General features: G+C 58.5%; 1 protein-coding gene across 1 annotated transcript in view; it reads right to left on the reverse strand.

Annotated features, from left to right (window-relative positions):
* Positions 1–6,191: 6,191 nt before the first annotated feature.
* Positions 6,192–16,633, reverse strand: part of RYR1 (ryanodine receptor 1) — a 126,312-nt gene continuing 115,870 nt past the window's right edge. Inside the window, exons 97-107 of the mRNA XM_064737545.1 lie at positions 15,120–15,250; positions 14,130–14,172; positions 13,305–13,435; positions 12,153–12,213; positions 11,918–12,064; positions 8,664–8,798; positions 7,982–8,138; positions 7,394–7,458; positions 7,196–7,296; positions 7,039–7,090; positions 6,192–6,517 (exon numbers count right to left, since the gene is read on the reverse strand). Of these exons, the coding sequence (XP_064593615.1) occupies positions 6,422–6,517; positions 7,039–7,090; positions 7,196–7,296; positions 7,394–7,458; positions 7,982–8,138; positions 8,664–8,798; positions 11,918–12,064; positions 12,153–12,213; positions 13,305–13,435; positions 14,130–14,172; positions 15,120–15,250 (1,119 nt within the window). The 3' untranslated portion in view covers positions 6,192–6,421. The remainder of the gene's footprint in view (positions 6,518–7,038; positions 7,091–7,195; positions 7,297–7,393; positions 7,459–7,981; positions 8,139–8,663; positions 8,799–11,917; positions 12,065–12,152; positions 12,214–13,304; positions 13,436–14,129; positions 14,173–15,119; positions 15,251–16,633) is intronic.

A 16,633-nucleotide genomic window follows, 5' to 3' on the forward strand; every position in this document is an offset into this window, starting at 1 on the left:
TCCCGCCCCCCCTGGGCTGGTTTGGCCCCGCCCCTCGTCCCCTCCAGCAATCCGGCCCCTTCCTCGCCGTCGGTGTCGCCGCCCGGTGCCGGCGCCGCGCCGGGGACGCCGTGGAGCTCGGCCACGTGGCGCAAGGTCTGGGCCAGCAGCAGCGCGCCCGTGACCCCCAGCAGCAGGTACGCTGTGGGGCACGGAGGTGAGTGGTGGTGGGGGCACGATGGGACCCAGTGGAACCCAACGGGACTCAATGGAACCCAACAGAACGCAAAGGAACTCATCAGAACCCAATGGAACCCAAAGGAACCCAACGGGACCTGACAGAATCCAATGGAACCCAACGGAACCCAAAGGAACCCAACAGAATGCAAAGGAACTCATCAGAACCCAATGGAACACAAAGGAACCCAACGGGACCTGAGAGAATCCAGTGGAACCCAACGGAACCCAATGGAACCCAACAGAACCCAAAGGAACTCAACAGAACCCAATGGAACCCAAAGAAACCCAACAGGACCTGACAGAACCCAATGGAACCCAACGGAACCCAACGGAACCCAACAGAACCCAAAGGAACCCAACGGAACCCAAAGGAACCCAACAGGACCTGACAAAACTCAATGGAAGCCAATGGAAGCCAACGGGACTGGACAGAACCCAAGGGAACCCAAAGGAACCCAACGGGACCTGACAGAAGCCAAGGGAACTCAATGGGACTCAATGGGACCTGACAGAAGCCAATGGAACCCAACGGAACCCAATAGAACCCAACGGGACCCAATGGAACCCAGTGGGACATGACAGAAGCCAACGGAACCCAATGGAACCCAAAGGAACCCAACGGAACCCAACAGGACCCAATGGAACCCAATGGAACCCAACGGAACCCAACAGAACCCAATGGAACTCAAAGGAACCCAATGGAACCCAATGGAACCCAATGAGACATGACAGGACTTGACGGGACCCAATGGAACCCAACGGGACCTGACGGAACCCAAGGGAACCCATAGGAACCCAACGGGACCCAATGGAAACCAAAGGAGCTCAACAAGACCCAATGGAAGCCAACAGAACCCAATGCAACCTAAAGGAACGCAACGGGGCCCAACAGAACCAAACAGAACCCAACGCAATGCAAAGGAACCCAACAAGACATGAGAAGACTTGACAGGACCCAATGGAACCCATCGGGATCTGACGGAACCCAAAGGAACGCAATGGGACATGATGGGACCCAATGGAACCCAACAGAACCAAACCCAACAGAACCCAAAGGAACCCAACAGGATGTGACAGGACTGGATGGGACCTGATGGAACCCAACAGGACCCAATGGAACCCAATGAGCCTTCAAAACCCTAATCTATCCACACCCCAAAAACCCAACCCCACCCAACCCATCCCAAACCCAACCCAACCCCTCCAAAACCCAAAAAAATCCAACCCAACCCCTCCAAAACACAACCCAACCTTCCCAAAACCCCAAAAACACAACCCAACCCCTCCAAAACGCAACAAAACCCCAAGAACCCAACCCAACCTTCCCAAACCAACAAAACCAACCTAACCCCTCAAAACGCAACAAAACTCAACCCACCTTTCAACCCATCAAAACCCAGACCAACCATCATCCCAAACCAACAAAACCCAACCCAACTCTCATCCCAAAACCCCAAAAAACTCACCAACCCTCACCCTTCAACCATCATCCCAAACTCACAAAACCCAGCAACTCAAACCCAAGACCCAACCCATCAACTCACCAAACCCACCAAAACCCCAAAACCCAACCCACTTTCCAAACCCCATCAAAACCAAACCCAACCAACCTTCCCAAAACCCCAAAAACCCAACCCAACCCCTCCAAAACCCAACAAAATCCAACCCTTCCAAAACCCAACAAAATCCAACCCAACCCTTCCAAAACCCATCCCAACCTTCTCAAACTCACCCAAACCCAACCCCTCAACCCTTCCACCCCACCGCCCACCCAACCCCATAACTCACCGGCCACCGCCACCTGGTAGAGCTGCCTCAAGGGCTGCCGCGCCTGCCGGGCCGGCACCAGGTCACCGAAGCCCACGGTGCAGAGCGAGATGACGCAGAAGTAGACGGCGTCCAGGTAGCTCCAGGTGGTCTCCAGCAGGTAGAAGGCGGTGGCCGGGAGGAGCACCAGGAGCGCCAGGGTGACCACCAGGAGGCCCAGCAGGTGGGCGCGGGCGGCGCCGCGGCGGCTGCAGCCCCACCTGGCCTGCAGGTGGGCGCGGGGCCGGCGGGCCAGGGGTCCGGCCAGGTGACGGGCGGTGGCGGCCAGCAGGAACATGGTGGCCGGCACGCCCACGGCGGCGTAGGCGGCGCAGAAGGCTTTGCCGGCCGGGGAGAGCGGCGTCACCGAGCCGTAGCCTTGGGGGGACAGCGGGAGGGTCAAGGGGGGACAACTGAGTCACATTGGGGGTTTTGGGGGGTCTTGGGGTATTGGGGGGTTGGGATGGGTTGGGGGGATTGGGGGTCTTGGGAGTTTTGGCATGGGTGGGGTGTCTTGGAGGTCTTGAGGGTCTTGGACGTCCTGGGAGTCTTGGGGGTCTTCAGAATCCTGGGGGTCTTGGGGGGTCTTGGAGTGGGTGGGGCATCTTGGGGTTTTGGGGGTCTTGAGGGTCTTGGGGTGGTTGGGGGTCTTGGGGGCTTTGGGAGTCTTGGAGGTCTTCAGAGTCTTGGGGGCATTGGGGGTTCTTGGGGTGGACTTGGGGTCTTGGGAGTTTTGAGGGTCTTGGAGGTATTGGGGGTTTTGAGGGTCTTGGGGTTTGTGTGGATTGGGGTGGATGGGGGTCATGGGGGTCTTGGGGTCTTGGAGGTCTTGAGGGGTTTGGGGTGGATGGGGGTCTTGGGGGTTTTGGGGTCTTGGAGGTCTTGGGGTCTTGGAGTCTGGGGGTCCTGGGGTTATGGAGGTCTGGGGTTTGGGAGTTCATGGAGACTTTGGGGTCTTGAGGAGTCATGGGGGTCTTGGGGGTCCTAGGAGGTCTTGAGGGTTCTGGGGTCCTGGAGAGTGGGGGGGTCTTGAGGTGCTGGGGGGGTCCTTGGGTTTATGGGGGTCTTGGGTTGGCTGAAGGGGTCTTGGGGGTCCTGGGGGTCCCAAACCTTGGGGGAGATTCTGGGGATCTCGGGGAGTTCCTGGGTGGGGGTCCTGGGGCTCTCTGGGGGTCTTGGGGGGGTTCCCGGGGGTCGCGGGGGTCTCACCCACGGTGGTCAGCAGGGTGACGATGAACAGGAGGGCGCTGGGCAGGTCCCACTCGCCGCCGTCGGGGGTCCCGGGGGTCGCGGGGGTCCCCTCGAGCGCCCACAGCCCCACGACCCCCAAAAAAACCAAACCCGCGTAGGCGACCCCCAAAAGCAGCGCCCCCCGCCCCATGGCCCCCCCACCCACCCACACCGCGACCCCAAAACAACCCCGGGACCCCCAAAAAGACCCTCGGGATCCCCTCAAAGACCCCCGGGACCCCCCAAAACAACCCCGGACCCCCAAAAAGACCCTCGGGATCCCCTCAAGGACCCCCGGGACACCCTTAAAGATCCCTGGGATCCCTTCAAAGACCCCCAGGACTCCCTCAAAGACCCCCGGGATCCCTCAAGGACCCTCAGAGACCCCCGGGACCCCCGCCCGTCCCTCACCGGTGCCGGCCCCGCTCCGATCCCCGCCCGCCGCTGCCGCCTCTGCTCATCCCAGTCCCCTCCCAGTCCCTCCCAGTCCCTCCCAGTTCATCCCAGTCCCTCCCAGTGGCGGTGGCTGCTGGGTGGGGGCGGGGCCGGGGTCTTTTCCCCCTCCCCCCAAATGCAAACTGAGGATTGGGGGGAACTGGGAAGGACTGGGATGGAAATGGGGGAACTGGGACGGACTGGGAGGGGCTGGGATGAGCAGTAAGGGGCGCCACTGGGACAGCTGATACTGGGGTAACTGGGAAGGTTTGTACTGGGATAACTGGGGTGCTCCATACTGGGTTAACTGGTCATATGGGTGCACTGGTCTGTACTGGTTAACTGGTCAGTACTGGATTAACTGGTCTGTACTGGGTAAACTGGTCCGTACTGAGTAACTGAGTGAACTGGCCATACTGGGTGCACTGGTCTATACTGGGTTAACTGGTCAGTACTGGATTAACTGGCCGGTACTGGGTGAACTGAGTGAACTGGTCTATACTGGGTTAACTGGTCAGTATGGGGTGCACTGGTCTGTACTGGGTTAACTGGTCTGTACTGGATTAACTGGTCCGTGCTGGGTGAACTGAGAGAACTGGTGAACTGGCCCATACTGGGTTAACTGGTCTATACTGGGAGAACTGAGTGAACTGGTCTATACTGGTTAACTGGTCAGTATGGGTGACCTGGCCCATACTGGGTTAACTGGCCCATACTGGGTTAACTGGCCCATACTGGGTTAACTGGGTTAACTGGTCCATACTGGGTTAACTGGTCAGTATGGGGTGACCTGGTCCATACTGGGTTAACTGGCCCATACTGGGTTAACTGGTCTGTACTGGGTTAACTGGTCAGTATGGGGTGACCTGGCCCATACTGGGTTAACTGGTCCATACTGGGTGCACTGGTGCCCCCCTCCCCCCGGGGTCACGGGGCCGTCACGAGGTTCCCACGGGAGCGTCCCGAGGCCGGAGCTGCCCCGGGGCCGGAACAGCCGGACATGGACGGACACCGGACATGGATGGACAGACATGGACACCGGACATGGGGGAGGGGATGGGGACACCATGGGGACACCATGGGGACATCCCTGGGGACACTGTGGGGACATTACGGGGACTGGGATGAGCAGTAAGGGGTGCCACTGGGACAGCTGATACTGGGGTAAATGGGAGGGTTTATACTGGGGTAACTGGGATGGTTTGCACTGGGATAACTTGGGTCACCCATACTGAGTTAACTGCGTTAACTGGGTTAACTGGTGTTAACTGGTCTGTACTGGGTTAACTGGTCCATACTGGGTTAATTTTCCTGCCCTTTTCCCCTCAGGTTTCCCGCCTTTCCCCCCCCTCACATTTCTCCCCTTTTCACCCTCCTGTTTCCCTTTATTTTCTCCTCATATTTCCCCCATTTTCCCCTCACATTTCCCCTCACATTTCCCCCCATTTTCCCCTCACGCTTTCCCCCTTTTCCCCTCACATTTCCCTCTCTTCTCCCCTCACATTTCCCCCTCTTTCCATCCTCACATTCCCCTTATTTTCCTGCCACACTTGCCCCCTTTTTTCCCCTCACATTTCCCTCTTTTCCCCTCACATTCTCTCCCTCTTCCCTTCACATTTCCCCACCTTTTCCCCTCACATTTCCTTCTCTTTTTCCCTCACATTTCGCCCCCATTTTCCCCTCATGTTGTCCCCTCTTTTTCCCCTCACATTTTCTTCCATTTTCACCCCCATATTTCCCGCAGTTTCCCCTCACATTTCCCCCTCACATTTCTCTTTTTGCCCTCACATTTCCCCCTATTTCCCCTCACATTTCCCGCCCTTTCCCCCCGACCTTTCCCTCTCTTTTCCCCTCACGTTTTCCCCTCCTTCTCCCCTCACAATTCCCGCCCTTTCCCCCTCCTCCCCTCACGTTTTGCCGCCATTTTCCCCCTCATGTTTCCCCACCCCTTTCCCCCTCACATTTCCCTCCCTTTCCCCCTACATTTCTCTCTCCTCTCCCCTCACATTTCCCTCTTTTCCCCTCACATTTTCCGTCCTTTTTTGCCCTCACATTCTCCTCTTTTCCAATCAATTTCCCCCTTTTTCATCTCACATTTCGCCCCCTTTCCCCCCTTCACATTTCCCTCTCTTTCCCCTTCACATTTCCCTCCCTTTCCCCCCCTTTTCCCCTCACATTTCCCCTCTTTTTCCACTCACATTTCCCCCTTTTCCCCCTAACATTTTCCCCCTCTTCCCCTCACATTTCCCCCCTTTTCCCCTCACTTTTCTTCCCTTTTCACCCTCATATTTCCCCCATTTTCCCCTCACATTTCCCGCCCTTTTCCCCCACATGTTTTCCCCCTTTTCCCCTCACATTTCCCTCTCTTTTCCCCTCACATTTCCCTCTCTTTTTACCTTCACTTTTCCTTCCATTTTCCCTCAGCTCCCTGGGATTTTGGTGGTCCCCAATTGGATTTGGGGGTCCCAGGGTGTCAATAACGAGCCATGGGGGCGGCAACACTTGGCAGCGTTTATTTGGGGAGGGGGGGAAGGCACTTGAAAAGGGTCTGGGGTCTTTGTGGGGCGTTTTGGGGGGTCAGTGACGAGCCAGTGACACTCAGCAGCGTTTATTGGGGAGGGGGCGTCAAAGGCACTTGAAGGGGATTTTGGGGAAGGAGAATTTGGGGAAGGGGCTTTGAGAAGGAAATTTTGGGGAGGGGGAATTTGGGGAGGGGGATTTTTTGGGGTCATCATCCCAGCTGATCCTCGTATTGCTTTCTGAAGCAATCCCCAGCCGGGAAGAAATCCCAGCAGCGCTCCTGGTACATCTTCCACACGTAAGATTCCTGGGGGAGGAATTTGGGGAGGGGGATGTCGGGGCATGGAGGACCCCCCCAACAGCAACCTCACCCACCCTGGGAATTTCAGAGACACCCCCAAATCCCTTAAAGATGCCCCAATCCCATAGAAATCCCCCCAAATCCCCTAGAGAAGCCCCCATATTCCATAGAGACCCCCCCAAATCCCCTAAAAATCCCTCCAAACTCCATAGAGACCCCCCCAAATCCCCTAGAGAAGCCCCTATATCCCATAGAGACCCCCCCAAATCCCCCAGAGACCCCCCAAATCCCCCAGAAAACCCCCCAAATCCCCCAGAGACCCCCAAATCCCCCAGAGACCCCTCCTATAGAGCCCCCTCATGGGACTCCCTCACAAACCACCCTGGGACCCCCCAGATCCCCCAACGACCCCCCAGACCACCCTGGGACCCCTCCCAAGCACTCCAAAGTCCCCCCAGACCATCCTGGGACCCCCCCAGACTACCCTGGGACCCCCCCCCCAAGCCCCATCACCACATTATCCCCACCTGCCCCGTGTGCTCCGTCTCGTCCTTGTTGATCAAATACATCAGGAAGAACCTGGGGTGAAGGTGGGATTGGGGGTGTCAGAGCTCAGCAAGGACCCCCAGACCCCCACAGGACCCCCCTGGGACCCCCCAAAGCCCCCCCAGACCCAAATCTCACATGTAGTTGGCCAGGTTGTGCTCCTCCAGCGTGTGCGTCTCGAAGCCGTGTGGGGTCGTGTCGAAATAATCGCTCCCGATGCCACAGATGAAACATTTTGTCTGGGGAGGGGTCCCGGGGGGGGTCACACAGGGGTCTTTGCACCCCTCAATCCCATTTTGGGAGGGGGCTTCGGCCTCCTGTGTGCCCCACACTCACCTCCATGTCCTCCTTCACCTGCTCCTGCTGGTCCCGCAGCTCCCCGAAGGCGTCGATGATCAGACCTGGGGGGGCACAAAATGGGGAGGGGGTCAGAGGGGTGGGACCACCCAGATCCTCCCCAGGACCCCCAGATCCTCCCCAGGACCCCCAGATCCTTGTAGGACCCCCAGATTCACCCCCAAGGCCTTTCCAGGACCCTCAGGCCCTTCCAGGACCCCCAGATCTGCCCCCAAGGCCTTTTCAGGACCCCCTGATTTCTCCCCAGGCCCTTCCAGGACCCCCAGACCCTTCCAGGACCCTCAGATCCTCCCCCAGGACCTCCAGACAACCCCCCAGGCCCTTCCAGGACCCCCAGACCCCCCAAAGCCCCCTCCCCACCATGGACGAAGGCCAGGAGGATGATGACGACCCCCCAAATCTCCCTCCCCATGAAATGCCCACCCTGGATGATGGCGAGGAGGATGACGATGACCTCCAGACCCCCAAAACCCCCTCCCCCACCATGGATGAAGGCCTGGAGGATGATGATGACCCCCAAATCCCCCTCCCCATTTTCTCCCAGCCCCCTCCCCACGAGGTGCCCACCCTGGATGATGGCGAGGAGGATGACGATGACGAAGAAGAAGAAGGTGATGTCGAACACCACCCGGTAGAGCTCGTAGTCATCCCCGGCAGGGTCCTCGATCTCGTCCCCGATGCCGCCCCCGGCCCGGACCCCCACGTACATGTGGAACAGGTAACACTGGGGAGGGGGCACAGCAGGGTCAGGGACCCCCAAAATCCACCCCAGAACCTTCCAGAACCCCCAAAAATTCTCCCCAGCCCAGACCCCCACGTACATGTGGAACAGGTAACACTGGGGAGGGGGACAGAGAGGGGTCAGGGACCCCCAAAATCCACCTGGGGACCCCCAAAAATCCTCCCCAGCCCAGACCCCCACGTATATGTGGAACAGGTAACACTGGGGAGGGGGCACAGGGGGGTCAGGGACCCCCAAAATCCAGCTGGGGACCCCCAAAACCCCACCTGGGGACCCCCAGAACCTCCCCACCTACATGTGGAGCAGGTAACACGGAGGAGGGGGCACAGCAGGGTCAGGGACCCCCAAAATCCACCTGGGGACCCCCAAAAATCCACCTGGGGACCCCCAGATCCCCCCCACGTACAGGTGGAACAGGTAACACTGGGGAGGGGGCAAAGAGAGGGGTCAGGGACCCCCAAAATCCACCTGGGGACCCCCCAAACCCCCCCCAGGAGCCTTCCTCACCGTCATCATGTCGTCGCACTTCATGTCGGGCTCATCCTCATCCTCGCTCTTGTTGTAGAACTTGCGGAAGAAGTTGAAGGCGACCACGGTGTACAGGTAAACCACGACGGCCAGGAGCCCCACCGTCATCACCAGCTGGCACAGAACGGGCACAAAATGGGCACAAAATGGGCACAGGGACCACCAGGGCCAGCAGCCCCACTGTCATCACCAGCTGGCACAGAACGGGCACAGAACGGGCACAAAATGGGCACAAGGTGGGCACAGGGACCACCACGGTGTACAGGTAAACCACGACGGCCAGGAGCCCCACCGTCATCACCAGCTGGCACAGAATGGGCACAAAACGGGCACAAAATGGGCACAAAATGGGCACGAAATGGGCACTGGGACCACCAGGGCCAGGAGCCCCACCATCACCAGCTGGCACAGAATGGGCACAGAACGGGCACAGAACGGGCACAAAATGGGCACAGGGACCACCAGGGCCAGGAGCCCCACCGTCATCACCAGCTGGCACAGAATGGGCACAAAATGGGCACAGGGACCACCAGGGCCAGGAGCCCCACCGTCATCACCAGCTGGCACAGAACGGGCACAGAACGGGCACAAAATGGGCACAAAATGGGCACTGGGACCACCATGGCCAGGAGCCCCACCGTCATCACCAGCTGGCACAGAACGGGCACAAAATGGGCACAGAATGGGCACAAAATGGGCACAGGGACCACCAGGGCCAGGAGCCCCACTGTCATCACCAGCTGGCACAGAATGGGCACAAAACGGGCACAAAATGGGCACAGGGACCACCATGGTGTACAGGTAAACCACGACGGCCAGGAGCCCCACCGTCATCACCAGCTGGCACAGAACGGGCACAGAATGGGCACAAAATGGGCACAGAATGGGCACAGAATGGGCACAGGGACCACCAGGGCCAGGAGCCCCACTGTCATCACCAGCTGGCACAGAACGGGCACAGAATGGGCACAAAATGGGCAAAAGGGGGTCAGGATGGGCACAGGGACCAGAACGGCCAGCAGCCCCACCGTCATCACCAGCTGGGCACAAAATGGGGGTCCCCAGTTGGTTTTGGGGGTCCTCAGCTGTTTTTCAGGATCTCCAGAGGATTTTGGGGGTCCCCAATTGGTTTTGGGGGGTCCGCAGAAGATTCTGGGGGTCCCCAGTTGTCCCCAGTTGGTTTTGGGGGTTCCCAGTTGGTTTTGGGGTCCTCAATTAGTTTTTGTGGTCCCCAATTGGTGTTGGGGGTCCTCAGAAGGTTTTGGGGGTCCCCAGGGGATTTTGGGGAAGGGGATTTGGGAAGGGGACTTTGTGGAGAGGATTTTGGGGGGAAGGAGAATTTAGGGAGGGGGATTTTTGGAAATTTTTTGGGAAAGGGATTTCTGAGGAACAAGATTTTCGGGAAGTTTTTGGGGAAGGGGATTTTGAGGAGGGGGATTTTTGGGGAGGGGGGTTTTGGGGAATTTGGACAGGGGGATTTTTGGGGAAGGGGGGATTTTGAGGAGGGGTATTTTGGGGATTTTGAGGAGGGGGATTTGGGGATTTTTGGGGAGGGGGATTTTGAGGAGGGGGATTTTGGGTAGGGGCTTTAGGAAGGAGATTTTTTGAAGGGGATTTTTGAGAAGGGGGATTTTGGGGAAGGGGATTTTGAGGAGGGGATTTTTGGGGAATTTGGGCAGGGGGATTTTTGGGCAGGGAGATTTTGGGGAGGGGGATTTTGGGGAATTTGGGCAGGGGGATTTTTGGGGAAGGGGGGATTTTGAGGAATTTAGGCAGGGGGATTTTTGGGGAAGAGGGGATTTTGAGGAGGGGGATTTTGGGATTTTTGGGAGGGGGATTTTGAGGAAGGGATTTTGGGGAAGGGGGGATTTTAAGGAGGGGTATTTTGGGGATTTTGAGGAGGGGGATTTTGAGGAGGGGATTTTTGGGATTTTTGGGAAAGGGGAGTTTGGAGGAGGGGGATTTTTGGAAGGGGATTTTTTGAAGGGGATTTTTGGGAAAGGGGAGTTTTGGGGAATTGGGACAGGGGGACTTTTGGGGAAGGGGGGATTTTGAGGAGGGGGATTTTGGGGATTTTGAGGAGGGGGATTTTGGGGATTTTGAGGAGGGGGATTTGGGGATTTTTGGGGAGGGGGATTTTGAGGAGGGCGATTTTTGGGGAAGGGGATTTTGAGGAGGGGATTTGGGGGATTTTGGGGAGGGGATTTTTGAGGAGGGGGATTTGGGGAGGGGGATTTTGACGAGGGGATTTTGGGGAAGGGGATTTTGAGGAGGGGATTTTTTGGGATTTTTGGGAAAGGGGAGTTTTGAGGAGGGGGATTTTGGAAGGGGATTTTTTGAAGGGGATTTTTGGGAAAGGGGGATTTTGGGGAATTTGGACAGGGGATTTTTGGGGAAGGGGGATTTTGAGGAGGGGGATTTTTGGGATTTTTGGGAAAGGGGAGTTTTGAGGAGGGGGATTTTGGAAGGGGATTTTTTTAAGGGGATTTTTGGGAAAGGGGGATTTTGGGGAGGGGGATTTTTGGGGAGGGGGATTTTGGGGAATTTGGACAGGGGATTTTTGGGAAAGGGGAGTTTGGAGGAGGGGGATTTTGGAAGGGGATTTTTGAAGGGGATTTTTGGGAAAGGGGGATTTTGGGGTATTTGGACAGGGGGATTTTTGGGGATTTTGGGATTTTGAGGAGGGGTATTTTGGGGATTTTGAGGAGGGGGATTTTGGGATTTTTGGGGAGGGGGATTTTGAGGAGGGGGATTTTGGGGAAGGGGATTTTGAGGAGGGGACTTTGGGGATTTTTGGGGAAGGGGATTTTGAGGAGGGGGATTTTGGGGAGGGGGATTTTGGGGAATTTGGACAGGGGATTTTTGGGGAAGGGGGGATTTTGAGGAGGGGTATTTTGGGGAATTTGGGGAGGGGGATTTTTGGGGAAGGGTATTTTGGGGATTTTGGGAAAGGGGATTTTGGGGAGGGGGATTTTGGGGAAGGGGATTTAGGAAGGAGATTTTTTGAAGGGGATTTTTGGAAGGGGATTTTTGGGGGATGGGGATTTTGGGGGAGGGGGATTTTGAGGAGGGGGATTTTGGGGAGGGGGATTTTTGAGGAGGGGGATTTTGGAAGGGAATTTTGGGTAGGGGCTTTAGGAAGGAGATTTTTTGAAGGGGATTTTGGGGAAGGGGGGATTTTGAGGAGGGGGATTTTGGGCATTTTGAGGAGGGGGATCCGGGCCCCCCCTGACCTGCTTGCCGTTGTGCGTGACCGAGGACAGGATGGTGCGCAGCGTCTTGACGCCCATGGCGATGTCCAGCAGGTGGGAGGCGAAGAAGAAGTTGTTGTAGTGGCCCAGCAGGGACATGGCCATGTACCAGGTGAGGTACAGGAAGGACTGCGGGGGGCACGGGGGGCACACCTGGGGTCACCCCAAAATCCCAGGGGAGACCCCAGACCCACCAATCTCCCCCCACTGCTCTCACGTTATCGGTGAAAATCACCCCGAATTTCCAGATCTGGTAGCGGATGTCGATGGACGTGATCCTGGGGGCACAAAGGGGGGGTCAGCAGGGGGGGGGAGACCCCCAAAAAGGGTTGGGAGCACCCCAGGGGGAGACCCCAGACCCATAAAGTGTCTGACTATCCCCCAGGCCACCTCACAGGACCCCCCCCAGGGGAGCCCCCAGACCCATAAAGTGTCTGACTATTCCCTAGGACCACCCAGGACCCCTAAACCCCCCCGTTTAAACCCCTACAGGACCCCAAAACTGCCCCAGGGGAGCCCCCAGACCCAAAAAGTGTCTGAATATCTCCCAGGCCACCTCCCAGGACCTCACCCAGGGGAGACCCCAGACCCAAAAAGTGTCTGACTATTCCCTAGGACCACCCAGGACCCCGAAACCTCCTGTTTAAACCCCTACAGGACCCCAAAACTGCCCCAGGGGAGCCCCCAGACCCAAAAAGTGTCTGAATATCCCCCAGGCCACCTCCCAGGACCCCCCCCAGGGGAGCCCCCAGACCCATCCTTAGGATGACCCAGGATCCCCCTTAGACCCCCCAGAGAACCCTAAAACTCCCCCAGGTGCCACCCCTAGGACCACCCAGGGGAGCCCCCAGACCCATAAAGTGTCTGACTATTCCCTAGGACCACCCAGGACCCCTAAACCCCCCGTTTAAACCCCTACAGGACCCCCAAATTCCCCCCTAGGACCACCAAGGACCCCCAAACCCCCCCCCTTAGACCCTTATAGGACCCCAAAATTGCCCCAAATCCCCCCTCTAGGATCACCCAGGACCCCATAACCCCCCCTTAGACACCCACAGGACCCCCAAACTGCCCCAAATTCCCCCCTAGGCTTCCAAAAATCCCCCCTTAGACCCCTACAGGACCCCCAAACTGCCCCAAATTCCCCCCAGGACCCTCAATTCCCCCCCCCGTAGGACCCCTAAAGTGCCCCAAATTTCCCCCTAGGATTCCAAACCTTCACCCTTAGACCCCTATAGGACCCCAAAATCCTCCAAATCCCCCCTAGGACCACCCAGGACCCCTAAATCCCCCCATTTAAACCCCTACAGGACCCCAAAACCTCCCCAAATCCCCCCTGTGGGACCCCCAAGGTGCCCCCCAGACCCACCAGGTGAGCAGGGAGCTGTCGGGGGGCGCCCTGCGCTCGCCCTGCGCCCCCACTTCCAGGCTGGCCAGGTCCAGCCCCAGCAGCTCCGCGATCCTCTCGCGCCCGTAGATGTCCCCGTACTTCTCCATCACCTGGGGACACCCCAAAAGTCATTTGGGGACCCCCAAATTGAGTTAAAACCCCTCAAAGTGTCTGGAATGTCCCTGTACTTCTCCATCACCTGGGGACACCCCAAAAGTCATTTGGGGTCCCCAGAACTAAAACCCCTCAAAGTGTCTGGAATGTCCCGTACTTCTCCATCACCTGGAGACCCCAAAATTGAGGTAAAACCTGTCCAAATTTTGGGGGACACCCCTGGAATGTCCCCGTACTTCTCCATCACCTGGGGACACCCCAAAAGTCATTTGGGGACCCCAAAATTGAGTTAAAACCCCTCAAAGTGTTGGGGGACACCTCTGGAATGTCCCCGTACCTCTCCATCACCTGGGGGACCCCAAAGTTCACAGGGAGACCCCAAAATTGAGTTAAAACCCCTCAAAATGTTGGGGGAACACCTCTGGAATGTCCCCGTACTTCTCCATCACCTGGGGACACCCCAAAAGTCATTTGGGGACCCCAAAACTGAGTTAAAACCCCTCAAAGTGTCTGAAATGTCCCCGTACTTCTCCATCACCTGGGGGGGACTCCAAAGTTCACATGGAGACCCCAAAATTCACAGAGAAACCCCAAAATTCACTGAGAGATCCCAAAATCGAGGTTAAACCCCTCCAAGTGTTGGGGGGCACCTCTGGAATGTGGGTAGGGGGTCCCAGGACCCCTCCTCACCTTCCTCTTGATGAACTTGTCCCAGTAATTGCTGGGGAAGGATCTGGGGGGGTCCAGGGGAGAAAAAGGGGGGGTCAGTGGGGATCACAATTGGTCCCACTGGACCCCCATAACCCCCAAACCTCTGTGAGACCCCCCCCCAAAACCCCCAAGCCTCCCTTCCAGCCCCTCTGGACCCCCTGGAACCCCCCCAGTGCTTCCCAGTGCCCCCCAGTCCCCTCCAGTGCCCCCCAGTGCCTCCCAGTGCCCCCCAGTGCCCCCCAGTGCCCCCAGTGCCCTCCCAGTGCCCACCCAGTGCCCCCAGTGCCCTCCCAGTCCCTCCCAGTGCTCTCCCAGTGCTCCCAATGCCCTCCCAGTGCCCCCCAGTCCCCTCTCAATATCCCTAATCCTCCCCCAGTGTCTCCCAGTCCCCCCCAGTGCCCCCCAGTTCTTCCCAGTGCCCCCCCAGTGCCCTCCCATTTCTCCCAATGCCCTCCCAGTCCCTCCCATTGCCCTCCCAGTGCCCCCCAGTCCCTCCCAGTCCCTCCCAGTGCCTCCCAGTGCCCCCCAGTCCCTCCCAGTCCCCCCCAGTGCCTCCCAATGCCCTCCAGTGCCTCCCAGTGGCTCTCAATGCTCTCCCAGTCCCCCCCATTGCCTTCCAGTCCCTCCCAGTCCCCCCCAGTGCCCTCCCAGTCCCCAACCAGTGCCCCCAGTGCCCTCTCAGTGCATCCCAGTGTCCACCAGTACCCTTCCAGTGCCCCCCAGTTCCCTCCCAGTGCCTCCCAGTTTCCTTCCACTGCCCTCCCAGTGCCCCCAGTGCCCTCCCAGTGCTCTCCCAGTCCCTAACCAGTGCCCCCCAGTGCCCTCTCAGTGCATCCCAGTGTCCACCAGTACCCTCCCAGTGCCCCCAGTTCCCTTCCACTGCCCTCCCAGTGCCCCTCAATGCCCTCCCAGTGCCCCCCAGTCCCTCCCAGTCCCCCCCAGTCCCCCCCAGTGCTCCCAGTCCCGTACTGGGCGTTGAGCACCAGGCGGTCCCACTGTCCCTTGACGTCGTCGTCGTCGGGCTGCTCGGTGATGTAGAGCCCCGAGAACTCGAGGCGCCGCGCCACCTCCTTCTCGCGCTTAAAGATCACCAGGGGGATCTGGGGACACCACAGGGGACATTGGGGACATTGTGGGGGTCACAGGGGACATTGGGGACATCACAGGGGACATTGGGGACATTGTGGGGGTCACAGGGGACATTGGGGACATCACAGGGGACATTGTGGGGGTCACAGGGGACATTGGGGACATCACAGGGGACATTGGGGACATTGTGGGGGTCACAGGGGACAGCAGGGACACGGGGGTGTCACAGCAGAGCCCCCAGAACTCGAGGCGCCGCCACCTCCTTCTCACGCTTGAAGATCACCAGGGGGATCTGGGGACATTGGGGACATCACTGGGGACATTGGGGACACTGAGGGGACACCGGGGGGGTCACAGGGGACATTGGGGACATTGGGGACAGCAGGGACACGGGGGTGTCACAGCAGAGCCCCCAGAACTTGAGGCGCCGCCACCTCCTTCTCCCGCTTGAAGATCACCAGGGGGATCTGGGGACATTGGGGGGGTCAGGAGGGTCACAGGGGACATTGGGGACATCACAGGGGACATTGTGGGGGTCACAGGGGACATTGGGGACAGCAGGGACATTGGGGTGTCACAGGGGGATCTGGGGACATTGGGGACATCACTGGGGACATTGGGGACACTGAGGGGACACTGTGGGGGTCACAGGGGACATTGGGGACAGCAGGGACATTGGGGTGTCACAGGGGGATCTGGGGACATTGGGGACATCACTGGGGACATTGGGGACACTGAGGGGACACTGTGGGGGTCACAGGGGACATTGGGGACAGCAGGGACATTGGGGTGTCACAGCAGAGCCCCAGAACTCGAGGCGCCGCCACCTCCTTCTCGCGTTTAAAGATCACCAGGGGGATCTGGGGACATTGGGGGGGGTCAGGGGGGTCACAGGGGACATTGGGGACATCACAGGGGACATTGTGGGGGTCACAGGGGACACTGGGGACATTGGGGACATCAGGGACATGGGGTGTCACAGGGGGATCTGGGGACATTGGGGACATCACTGGGGACACTGAGGGGACATTGTGGGGGTCACAGGGGACACTGGGGACATTGGGGACAGCAGGGACACGGGGGTGTCACAGCAGAGCCCCCAGAACTCGAGGTGCCGCCACCTCCTCCTCCCTCTTAAAGATCACCAGGGGGATCTGGGGACATTGGGGACACACAGAGCTTTGGGGACACAGACAGAGGTGTGGGGACACACAGAGGGATTTGGGGACACTCGGGGGGTCACCTTGAGGCAGTTGTAGCCGATGATGCACAAGAAGGCCACCAGCGTCAGCCCCGCAGGGTTGGGGTGACACACAGGGGTGTGGGGATTTGGGGACACACAGAGGGATTTGGGGACACACAGGGGTGTGGGGATTTGGGGACACACAGGGGGG

The sequence above is a fragment of the Zonotrichia leucophrys genome, unplaced genomic scaffold (genome assembly GCF_028769735.1).
Source record: "Zonotrichia leucophrys gambelii isolate GWCS_2022_RI unplaced genomic scaffold, RI_Zleu_2.0 Scaffold_73_224053, whole genome shotgun sequence".
NCBI classification, from domain to species: Eukaryota; Metazoa; Chordata; class Aves; order Passeriformes; family Passerellidae; genus Zonotrichia; species Zonotrichia leucophrys.